Raw genomic sequence first — 12,702 nt, 5'->3', positions numbered from 1 at the left:
CCCCCCCCCTCCGAATACAACTCTAGTTGACGCAATGATGATTTGCTGCATGTTTTATAAAAGCCTACGGTATGAATTCTTCACCAAATAGAAGTGGGCTGGAGGGGGGAATTCTCTTTAGTCTGGATACTTGAAGGCAGGGAAGGCTGAACCTTGAATATTTAACAATGAACAATGAACATGTCAATTGGAGAGATATTGGGAAAATGACAAATTAGACCTCAAACCAAAAAACTGAATTTTATATTTCATTAATATTAATGTTCCTTAAAATTGTACTTATTTTCCCTTAGTCAAAGTGTGGCATAAATATATAAAATAAAAAGGATTTTTGTAATGTTTAGATTGTTGAATACTCTGCCCCAGAAATAGAAGTGAAGAATACGGTTCCGGAGAAAATACAAGTTTCGGAGCCAAACTTGGATATTGGATCCCACATCTACAGGTTCATTTATTTACCATTAAACTAAACCTTGATATTGGATCCCTGGATCCCATTTCTACAGGTTCATTCATTTATCATTAAACTAAACCTTGATATTGGATCCCACATCTACAGGTTCATTTATTTATCATTAAACTTAACCTTGATATTGGATCCCTGGATCCCATTCCTACAGGTTCATTCATTTATCATTAAACTAAACCTTGATATTGGATCCCACATCTACACTCTACAATTACTATTACAATTACTATTACAATTACAATTACTATTACTATTACTATTACAATTACAATTACAATTACAATTACAATTACAATTACAATTACAATTACATTTCCAATTACAATTACAATCACCATCACCATCACCATCACCATCACCGTCACCGTCACCGTCACCGTCACCGTCACCGTCACCGTCACCGTCACCGTCACCGTCACCGTCACCGTCACCGTACCGTCACCACCACCGTCACCACCACCATCACCACCACCGTCATTACCGTCATTATTATTATTATTATTATAATAGGTTGGAAGAGTTAGCATATACAAGAAGTGGAGATAAAGGGAACTCTAGTAATATTGGAGTTATAGCTCGACATCCTGCCTTTCTTCCATACATCAGATACTTTCTGTCCAGGGAGAGAGTTGCAAACCACTTTAAACACGTGTTTGAGGTAAACCATTAGCATGTTAATTATGTGTTCAAGGTAAGCAATTTCCATGTTATAAACATGTATTCGAGGTAAACCATTAACATTTTAATCCGTTTTCGTGATTACCCATCAGCATGTTAAACACGTGTTTGAGATAAACCGTCAGCATGTTTAACACGTGTTTGAGATAAACAATTTGCGTCTTAACACATTGTAGACATCAAACATTAGCATGTTAAACGCGTGTTGGAGATAGACGTGGTAACTGAAATAAAATCATTAAACTTTTTCATTTTTTTTCTATTTTCTAAACTTCGCAGTTTTCTCATCTACAATTTGACTTATCTCTTTTTTATGATATAATTAAGTATTAAAATAAAAATATAGTAGTATCAAAAGACAAATTATTTTTTTTTTTTTCATTGTTTTCTTATTGTCAGGGACCTGGTTTGGTCAAGAGATATGAATGCCCGGGGATTCATGCCCTTAATTTTGTTCTTGAGTCGTCTCTTGGAGGTGGAGGAATCGCCTCTCTCCGCCCTGATCCCCAGGTAAACATCCGCCATTATGCATACGTTTGAAGGCATTTGATGTATACTAGATAATATTTTAGGTTTCTAAGCAAATTATAGATATCCTAAAAACTATTTTGAAATGAATGCTATTGCAGGGAAAAGCGTACGGGCAGATACTAGGAGAACTGCAGCTTGTAAATATGCCTTCAAAGCAGGATATTATAAAGAAATCAGAATCCATGAAGTAGAACTCAAAGAAAACATAAAATGTAGATTCAACTAGAAATTTAACTTCTTATCTCTAAACGAAATATTAACGAAATTCAAATGAACAACCATAGATAAATAAACATATATAGCTTATGTACGCAAAATCACCAAGAATTGTACAGTCCGCGAACTCATACTTCTAGGGGTCAAAGTGTACTTCAATGATAAGCGGGGTGGTTTGGTCTCCGGGAATGGAACTATTTGAACAGCAATATTTCACTGAGCAATATATCATATTGACGAGAACTGAGAAGGACTAAACTAACTTAAATTTCTCTCTACAGAACTCATGTACACCACAAGTACTCAATGACATAAGAACAGCCAATGTTCACAACCGACCTAGTTAATCTATATAATAGGAATATCTTTAAAACATCTCTGTACATTTATATCTTTCAAGATGAAAAATGTCGTCTTATGCGCAATCTATCTTTATCTATGTGAACAACTCGCCATTTTTCTGTTCCTAATGATAAACCAAACAACCAAAAGAGCTATTGTGTTGTGGATCCCGCTCTCATTCTTTGATTTTGATAAATTTCTGAATGCCGCAGTTTATTTGATAGGATTTTTAAATCGGAATATTTTATTTTTAAATACCAAGTGTTTACAGAAAAGAACGTAAACGAATCAAATTAAATTTATAATCTTCTTTAAAGTAAATAAGTGTCTTCCTTGTAAATGTCTTACTGTATAAAATGTCTGGCTGTGAAATTTGAAGAAGAATAAAATAGCATTTTACATAGTGTAGTAATAGCATTATCGAATGAAAATCAGCAAATAGTACTTAAAAATAAATTGTAAGTATAATGTATTTGGTATTGAAATAAATGTATTTTTAAAATTTTCATGTATATCAGAAATATTATTTTAATTAATTTATATCAAATACGACATTCGAACGCATTAAACATGTGAATTTTAAACTTTGTTTATCTATGTGAGACATGTGAGCTCTAAACTTTGTTTATCTATGTGAGACATGTGAGCTCTAAACTTTGTTTATCTATGTGAGACATGTGAGCTCTAAACTTTGTTTATCTATGTGAGACATGTGAGCTCTAAACTTTGTTTATCTATGTGAGACATGTGAGCTCTAAACTTTGTCAAAAATACATTTATATTATTATCTATTGTGGGCTGAACCGGTACAGATAGAAATATGTAAATTTAAGCGTTTCATTCGACCTATAAAGGGCGCCAAAGTATATGGGATGAACAGCTAGGTGGTCGCTTTCTGGACATATTTTTAAATACTACGGGCAATGCCGATTATTATACTTCTACTGCTATTGAATAGCTTAATTAAAAACAAATAAAAATACAAGTGATTTAGCAAACCGTGTGTCGTTAAATACGAATGTCGTCTTCTACATACTATGTTTTTATCATTCTGATAGGATTAAGTCTAAGTTGAGTGTATTTTGTATGTCACTGAGAACATATCTTGCTCAAACAGGTTTTGGGGATCACATTGTTAATACATGTACTTTGCATCCATGATCCATTATATCAAACATGAAACTTATTAATTTTTAAAACCATCAAGTTTTTAAGTACTTTTTACATGACGTTGAATTAATTTCAGAAAACATGTATCAATTGTAATGTTTATTAATTATTGGAATTTACAGCTTTAAAGACGGACGAAACGTGACATTACGTAAATTCGTCCTGTCAATTCTTTCATGGCCTGATTCGGGGAAATGCCTGTCCCGGCTTGGAGGCTGTGCCCAGGCCTGACCAGGGGGAAAATCTGACCGGGCACGGAGGCCGGGTGACCCGGCCCGTGTTATAAGCTTTTCTGTAAGTATTTTAGAGGTCACACCAATGACTTCGCAACAGACATGCGTTTCTAACATTATATGTACAGCTGAACTCGGGGAAGTGACACCTTAATATGAACTTGAATACTGCCAACTAAACAATATTTTAATATTTGTGATCCGATATGTGAATATAATCAGCAAAAGTGAAACTTTAATTTACATTTTATTTCGTCTCATTTTAAACGTTCTTAAAACGACAACCAGGACTCTCAGGATAACATTTTTCATTCTGAACTGAACATATAGTTTACAATTTACAGTTTACATCGTAAAAAAAGACTGCACTCTAATAATATATTAAGCTGTTTTTGTGTGCAGTTGACTCGATTTGATTTATACAGAGTTTCCCACTAAAAATGAGACCTACAAGTAAAACTTTTCAAATCTTTATATCTAAAGGTTGAACTTGGTTTAATGAAGAGACAGACAGCATTATAAATGCTAAATGATGAAGAAAAGGAAAAATGTTTTGTTCAACTGTAGCGAGTTCAAAGTACGTCTTAAATACGCCAGTTATTTTGTGCTCTGCCAATTAAGAATTTAGGACTGAACTCTGCAGTTTGAAGTATTATCCTTTAAGCTCTTTTATTCTTTTATTATTCTACATTGCATGTTAAATTACATGAACCACAGTGTTACATGTATTAAAGTCTATAATCCCTTTAATTCATATTTAACAGCTGTTTATACTCCCTTTCTTTAAACTTTTCCCCTCCACGCCTAGCAACACAAGCAAGGTGACCGTCAATTTAATTCGGAGTATGCATTTTTGGCGCATATGTTAACCTCTACGAGACCTTTATACATCTCAGCCCCTTTTTCTTCCACCTGTAGTTAAAGGTTGAAATGTGTAGAGAGTAGAGTTTCTAGGATGAAGAGATATATTCAGGTTTTCTTAATCAGACCAGAAATCAGGATCTGTTTCCTAGCTAAATATTTGAAGTTGTCTGACTAGTAGGACTAGGAGGAAACCTGTCGGACAAGTATGTATGGGCCCTGGTATCCCAGATATCCCAAATTCAGCTGCATTGTAACATTGTCAGGCATAGTGGCTTGAGCAGTGAACACAACAATTCCTTAAGTTAATTTAATTGTAAATGGTGCTGTATTTATTGCCTGACTTAAAGAGACTGTAGACATTTTTTAAAGAGACCCTATGACATATAGAGTGGAATGACCGATTCACAAAGTGACCCTTTAAAACCGTGTCTGGGCAAAAATAATAAAGTTACTCCTGTTTTTTTCTCAGAAAAAAGATAATGATAAAATATGTTAAATTGAAGAGAATGCTGATTAGATTAATTGTGTGAATAGACGTGTAACGTTGAAATTAAAGACTGCTTTCGTTTTTTATATCTATATAATACCTTTTTTAATTAAAGTTCAGGTCTTTCTTCTTGATTTATATTATTAATTTTTTTGTACTTTCTTCTTTTCCAAACATTTTCATCACAATTGTATTTTCCCACATATTTTTACTGCAAAAATATTTTAAGTATAATGTTTACGCATATTTTGAACAACAATAATATTTTCACATATGTGCCAAAACAACAACGCTACAATTTTTTATTTTTAGCCCTTTTCCAATTTCGCCGGCCAAACTTTCTGTACCTACTATTTCTGTCTTTTTCTAGAGAAAGCTCATTATATTTTTTGCTCCTAAAGCAAATTTTCAAGTTAAGGGTTAAATCTAATAGCTGTCTTTATACTACAATTAAAAAAAATAATTCTTTTTGTTTTGGAATCAGAATTCCAGTTTACTTAGACCCAGAATGTGTGTTAGATCGAATCTGAAAATCCTCCCAAAAAAAAGTTGAAAAATAAAATCAGGAATTCCCGGGCCGCCAGACTTTTAAAGCATTAAACTCTTGAGCAGAAAGTGTGTGCAATGAATTTTATAATTTTGAAATCTTGACTTCAGTCAGATCTGAGAACTCTAGACTAGACCACACATATATAGATTAGACTAGATACATTTCTAGTTCTTCATCTCACTAAAATTATATATGCACTAGGAGGGAGTGGATATCCAAAAATAAAACAATTTGCTTGAAATCATTACGACGATAGTCAATTTTTGTGTAAAAAAAAAAAAAATTCTAAGAACAATTTCTTTTATGACACTTTTTGATTAGAGGTCGTCTTCGTTAGCTAACTGGCAGGGAATTGTTTTATAACTTTGCATACAGCATGCACTTTTATCCCAATAGGCAGGGAATTATTTCATAACTATGCACATAGCATGTACTTTTATCCCAATGGGCAGGGAATTGTTTTATAACTATGCACATAGCATATACTTTTATCCCAATAGGCAGGGAATTGTTTTATAACTATGCACATAGCATGTACTTTTATCCCAATAGGCAGGGAATTGTTTTATAACTATGCACATAGCATGTACTTTTATCCCAATGGGCAAGGGATTGTTTTATAAATATGCACATAGTATGTACTTTTATCCCAATAGGCAAGGAATTATTTTATAACTATGCACATAGCATGTACTTTTATCCCAATAGACAGGGAATTGTTTTATAAATATGCACATAGTATGTACTTTTATCCCAGTAGGCAGGGAATTGAGTGAATACTTTAAGATCTTTTTTTCACGCTGCAGCTGTTTGTTGTGACTGTTTAAGTCTTAAAAATCATTTATAACAATAAATGTATGCCTAACTTTATGTCTATGTTATTTTGTTAAGAGGAAACAAAGTTTTGACTTTTTTCTGTTTGCATGCCATCTTCAACTTAGAGTTACAGGTGTCCCAATATGCAGGGTTAACCACAAAGGATGAGACTACAAAGACGACAAAAACTCTTGACGATCCCAAGTTTAAATTAAATCATCTGCTCTAAATATGGTATTTTAATGGCCTATTTACTGAGTTGACAATGAAAGAAAAGTTGCAGAGAGTTTGAATACAAAGAAACATATTGTACAAACTCACTACAGTCGTCTCTGAAGTCTCATCCTTTGTGAGTAACCCTGTATAACACGAGAATCGTTTTACCATATTTGAATTCGTCTTCTTTAAGTGTTAATATCTAATAAAGAATATAAAATCTATCGTAAAGAAAATGTATGCGACTCTTGAGTCATCCATGTGATCCATGTCATCCATGTGTATATTTTAAAGTTTTTTTTCCAGATACTGAATGAATGAAAAAAACTAGGAAAAATCTACTTTCTGATTATCGCCGTTAATTTTGAGATGAAATGGCAACATTTAAAAAATCTGGTTTTCTTTTAAAATATGTGCTTAGTATGCATGTAAAAATTCAGAGCTTTAAAGTATAAAAGACACAAACATGTATTTTTTAAGACAATTCGATATTACAAAACTGGGGTTTGATTGAAAACATTGCAATTATTTAGACTATACTTTAATGAAGTTTGAATAAGTTTTACTGCATATTTAACAATTTAAATGATTTGCCCAATACTCCAATGGCTTGTGTGCATTGTACAATTGCTTTTTTTTAAACATGATGTCCGAAAGGCGAAACCTTGTTTGTTTCTTTAATCTTCGTTTATTTCGTACAAGGTTATAATGCAAGGAAAGTTAATTGCAGTCGCGTATACTCTGTGTACAAATTGAAACCAGTTCTCTCTGGGCGGAATTTGTAAACAATAATAGATGCATCAGTGTTCGTTTAGTATCCAAGGATGTTAAAAGAATTAAATTTTGATAATTTTTATAATTCTCATAATAGGTTCCTATTACTATGACCAAAATATTTCATTGATTTTTTATGTAAAAGATGGATCCCATGTCAGGTTTCAACATGCGTCTTATGTTTACATTACCGCCCACAGACAGTACACTGCAGTACAAAAGATGCGTACACCTCTGAAAAAACTTTCCTTGCATTATAACCTTGCTGTAGTACATATCTCGTGTGCATAATACAAGTGTACGCAAGTTATGGAGTACAGAACACCTAATTCTGTTCTTTACAGTTCAAACAGTTATCCTATTCACAGCACATGGTCGCTTTATTGCAAAAGATCAGAACAGAAAATATAATTTGATTCAATTCTTATTTAGAGAAATTTTTGTATGCACGCTTTCAGCATACTGTATAGGCAAGGAAATATGCCGGTTTAGTTTCACCACATAAGTGCTTGTTTAATTATTGATTATAATTTTTGTTGTTGCAGAGACCATGTCTGCTCCGGTAACCGATCATGATCGGAGAAAGCAGATTTCCGTCCGACATATCGCGCAGGTAAACTTAGTAAGGCAGCTACAGGTCATATTAGGTCAATTTTGATTTCAGGGCCAGCTTTTGAACAATTGTACAAATGAAGGTGAAGTTAAGATCAAGATAAAGATGAAATCCAAGATAAAATTGAAAATCAAGATGTTTTGAGATTTGTAGGTCAAAATTAATTTGAAAGTCAAGACATACGGTGAGCGCAGGTCAAAATCAAGGTGAACGTCGAGATGTAGGGTGAGTTGTAGGTCAAGATCAAGTTGAAAGTCAAGATGTAGTCCAAGTTGCAGGACAAGATCAAGTTGAAAATCAAGATGTAGGGCGAGTTGTAGGACAAGATCAAGTTGAAAGTCATAACGTAGGGTGAGGTTGCAGGTCAAAATCTTAAGGTGAAAGTCAAGATGTAGGTTAAATTGTTGGTCAAGATCAACTTGAAGGTCACAAGATGTAGAATAAGTTGTAGGTGCACATATGTCTTATTAATTGTATCTACCTGTAAGTCAAGGAGCAAGTGAAGGTTAGGAGCATTGTTAAGATGTTGGGTCAATCTGAAGGTCAATCTGATTTAGTCAGAGGTTCAAACTGAGGTCAAATCAAAAGTGGAGCGGAAGGTTTAAAGGTGGAAAAGAGGGCAGGCTGGAGGTTAAGAAGACGGTGAAGTTTTTATAAAAAAATATCATTGTATGTCAGGTTGAGAATATCAAAATTTATCTATGTATATCAGGTTAAGAATATCAAAATTTATCTATGTATATCAGGTTGAGAATATCAAATTTATCTATGTATATCAGGTTGAGAATATCAAATTTATCTATGTATATCAGGTTGAGAATATCAAAATTTATCTATGTATATCAGGTTGAGAATATCAAAGTTATCTATGTATTTCAGGTTGAGAATGTTGCTAATGTAAAGAAGAGCTTTACTCGTCATCTTCACTATACTCAAATCAAGGATAGGCACGTTGCTACACCCAGGTACAATATTTTAAATCAAGGATAGGCACGTTGCTACACCCAGGTACAATATTTTAAATCAAGGATAGGCAAGTTGCTACACCCAGGTACAATATTTTAAAACCTTTTTTTAGAATTTATTATTAAAGGCACTGTATATGTAATTTTACAAGACCTTCATTCCAAAAACTACATGACCAAATCACAACGGCACCATGATAAATTTAATTCGAGAAAAAATGAGAAAGATAAAGTTAATTCTGTTAATTTTTTTCTTGATGTCTCTATCTAAATTTTCAAATTTCTTTTAGAGAACTGTGCTGTATGATTTAATATTATTTGCGAAGACAATGGTTAAAGACTACTGAGATGGAATTTAAAGAATTTGAGCCGCGGTTTAAATCCGCCAAAACCCGGTTTAAATTTAGCGCCGGCTTAAATCTTGAAACATTTGATACAATTTTAAGTGGCTTAAATTTAAACCGCCGCTCAAATTCTTTAAATTCGGCCACTGGATACTGAAAATTTGGTACTGTTTTGAATCGGGTGCGTAAATCTTAGATAAATGGTCACTAAATATTCGCATTTTCTTTACATTGAATATATACTATATATTTGAACATTAACTATATTGATGAATGATGATGTGTACACTCAGACACTGTACATAATGTCAACAATATAAACGATTATGCATAGCGTTTTTATCTATTTTTATTCTTGCAAATGTGATCTATTAATTCTTATCAACCCATTTATAATTATTTTCATCCTTTTTTAGTTCTACATTTTAAAATTAGAAAGAATATTTACACATGTTTATTATTCTCTTTGACCCCTGTTTAATGATGAAAAGGTAAAAGAAAAATTCTTAGTTAATCAAATAACACGGGTTGGGTAGCATTATTTATTACTAAATTATCAAGTTACGCTTTTTTAAAATGTAAAATTATTATTTATTATAGTGTATACCCAACTATGCCCGTTTTATAATGAATTCGACCTTGAAAAATAATGGTTGATTGAGATGGAATAGTGATGGTTGTTATGGAATATTTTGAATTAAGGTCATTATACAGGGTGGCCCACGTCATTTCTAGAGCGTGGAGATAATCCGATAAGATATAGGACGCTCTGTAGGTCTAAAAAAGCTTTTTTTCTCAGTGAAATGATCATTAATGAAAGATCTCGAATGTCGTCTTCTGCAGTCGTCCTTTTTTAGTAAAATATTTTATTATTTTCTAAAAGTGGAGCTAAAAAGATATTACATGTTATCCTTTCCTATGTTTACAGTCATGCTCGAACTTAACAGAGGTTTCTTCATTAAATTGGTTTAATTCATATCTTCTTGTTTTCAAAATTGCAATGTCGTCTTTTAACTTTGGGTTTTTATGTTTTTCTTGAAAAACGTTTTTTGGGGTCTTGGTTTCTTCTCGGTGCATCCTGTTCCCATGCCATTCGTCTTTAGAAAATATCAAGTTTTTTTTAATAAGAAAATTTACATTCTTTCTATGTAATTTTAAATTATTTGTTTAATTATTTGTTTAAAAGGTGTTAATTTCAGAAGTTGTGTTAATTTCAGAAGCTGTGTTAATTTTAAAAGGTGTTAATTTCAAAAGGTGTAATTTCAAAAGGTGTAATTTCAGAAGGTGTTAATTTCAAAAGGTGTTAATTTCATAAGGTGTTAGTTTCAAAAGGTGTTAATTTCAAAAGACATAAGTTTCATAAGGTGTTAGTTTCTAAAGGCGTAAGTTTCAAAAGGTGTTAATTTCAAAAGGCGTAAGTTTCAAAAGGTGTTATGTTTCTAAATCTAAAGGTGTAATTTCAGAAGGTGTTAATTTCAAAAGGTGATAATTTCAAAAGACATAAGTTTCATAAGGTGTTAGTTTCTAAAGGTGTTAGTTTCATAAGGTGTTATTTAAAAAAGATGTTAGTTTTAAAAGGTGTTCGTTTCAAAAGATGTTAATTTTAAAAGATTCCTAGAGGCATAAGCCAGTCTTGTACAGGATACTGCCAACTTTGCATAGGCCTAGATAATAAAGTATAGTAGCAACAAGTCTACAAGTTATAACTGTTCAGCCCATCAAAAAAATGCCTAATTGATAGTTTTTAAAGTCTAAAAAATGTCGGATTTCGGCGCTTTTGGCTGGATTTGTTTTCTGTGCTTCTGATCTGTCAAAATAAATGTCCACATAAATTTGATTATATGGAATTTATAACTCGATAGATTTTCATAAAATTGTGATAAATCAAGAAATTAATTGAATATAATGTATTTATTTATCAATTGTTAGATCTAATTTAAAATCCGTAATTCTTATATTATGTTTCGAAAATGGGGAGAAGGCTAGTGAGTGATGTTGAGATTAGGAAAAATAATAAAAAAAAGATTATTATAGGATTACATGGTTTAGTTCTCTACTAGGACATTAATAAGAAAGCATTTGTCCAACTCCAGTTTGATTGTTTTCTCGGTTAAAAACTTGTTTTCGTGCAAATGCAGAAATTGTATAATGTTTGCGAATATATTCTCGGCTGAATTGAGAAGAAAAGCCGCGGCGGAAAATAATGATATTTACATTTAAAATCTGCATTATTAAAAAACCTGGTTTTCTGAACGATAAATAATCCTAAACTTGCCATTTACAGGATTACCCACAAAATATAGATTGTGTAAAGACGACCCAAAACTAACAGTACGACTATTTGAAGACGATTTGAAGCTTTATATTTGGTTTCTACTTTCAAATTAGCATTTTAATGGTTTACTTATTATTAACCACGGACATACGCTAGTTTTGGGGTGCAAGGAACCCTGAATTTTAGGAAGGGACTAAACAAAATCCATTAAGTCGTTTTTGAAGTCTCATGCTTTGAGCGTATCCCTGTATCTATATATATATAAAGTTGTGTTCTCTGTTTGTCTGTTAGTCCGATCATAACTCAGGAACCCCTGGACCGATTTGCCTCTAGTTTTGATTTGGGAACTCGGGAGACCCACGGGAATGTTCTTAGCTTGTTTCTAAGTTGAGTGGGTCGACTTTAATAACGAAAATTTAGTTTCCCGGTAAAACGTTCAAGTGCGGTTAAGCTTTAGTATCCTAGACAGCGCCTGGGTTCCCATGTACTAAATATCTCTTGACATGTACATTGTACAATTAACGTTTAATCTCTTCAGTGTATACTGTAGTGCATGCACTGCATGCAGAACTTCTACACAACGTCTTCATTAGATTTTCTAAACAATCAAGAAGATATTAGAGAAAAACGAACCCAAACATTACTTTTATAAAATAAAATTTTGAAGTTTACTCAGCTAAATGTTTGAATTTAGCTTAAATAAAAAAATTATTGTGTTAAAAAACAAACCAGAAAAAACTATTCTGAAATGTATTTAAATTATACAATTGAGAGTTGTCCAGTAAAGAAAGTAAATCTAATCTTATGGTTGAACCTACCTCAGCCATTTATGCAATGGTTTCTGCCAGTTCACGAATACACCAGATATATCATTCTAAACAGACATTTTTTAAATATTTATTCTAGACAGACATTTTAAAAATATTCTAGACAGTCATTTTTTAACATTTATTCTATGCAGACATTTTTTAATATTTAATCTATTTAATCTATTTAATATTTAAAATGTTTATTCTGCACAGACATTTTTTAAATATTTATTCTATACAGACATTTTTTAATATTTATTCTAGACAGCCATTTTTAAAAGTTCATTCTGCATAGACATTTTTTAATATTTATTCTAGACAGACATTTTTAAAATATTTATTCTGCACAG

General features: G+C 32.3%; 2 protein-coding genes across 6 annotated transcripts in view; both read left to right on the top strand.

The window, feature by feature from the left end:
* LOC111706988 (uncharacterized) overlaps nucleotides 1–1,984 on the top strand; it is a 31,076-nt gene extending 29,092 nt beyond the window's left edge. For both annotated transcript variants that reach the window (XM_023479965.1, XM_023479957.1), the window contains exons 20-23: nucleotides 345–445; nucleotides 980–1,127; nucleotides 1,547–1,657; nucleotides 1,777–1,984. In XM_023479965.1, coding sequence (XP_023335733.1) covers nucleotides 345–445; nucleotides 980–1,127; nucleotides 1,547–1,657; nucleotides 1,777–1,869 — 453 coding nt within the window. In that variant the 3' untranslated portion in view covers nucleotides 1,870–1,984. The remainder of the gene's footprint in view (nucleotides 1–344; nucleotides 446–979; nucleotides 1,128–1,546; nucleotides 1,658–1,776) is intronic.
* Nucleotides 1,985–7,857: 5,873 nt separating this feature from the next.
* The window catches only part of LOC111706963 (glycogen phosphorylase), a 38,460-nt gene continuing 33,615 nt past the window's right edge, over nucleotides 7,858–12,702 (top strand). For 3 of the 4 annotated variants that reach the window (XM_023479932.1, XM_023479923.1, XM_023479948.1), the window contains exons 1-2: nucleotides 7,858–7,959; nucleotides 8,839–8,924. In XM_023479932.1, coding sequence (XP_023335700.1) covers nucleotides 7,897–7,959; nucleotides 8,839–8,924 — 149 coding nt within the window. In that variant the 5' untranslated portion in view covers nucleotides 7,858–7,896. The other variant, XM_023479939.1, reaches the window with a different exon arrangement.

This window comes from Eurytemora carolleeae, unplaced genomic scaffold (genome assembly GCF_000591075.1).
Source record: "Eurytemora carolleeae unplaced genomic scaffold, Eaff_2.0 scaffold52, whole genome shotgun sequence".
NCBI lineage: Eukaryota > Metazoa > Arthropoda > Copepoda > Calanoida > Temoridae > Eurytemora > Eurytemora carolleeae.
This window is presented reverse-complemented; position numbering and strand designations above follow the sequence as displayed.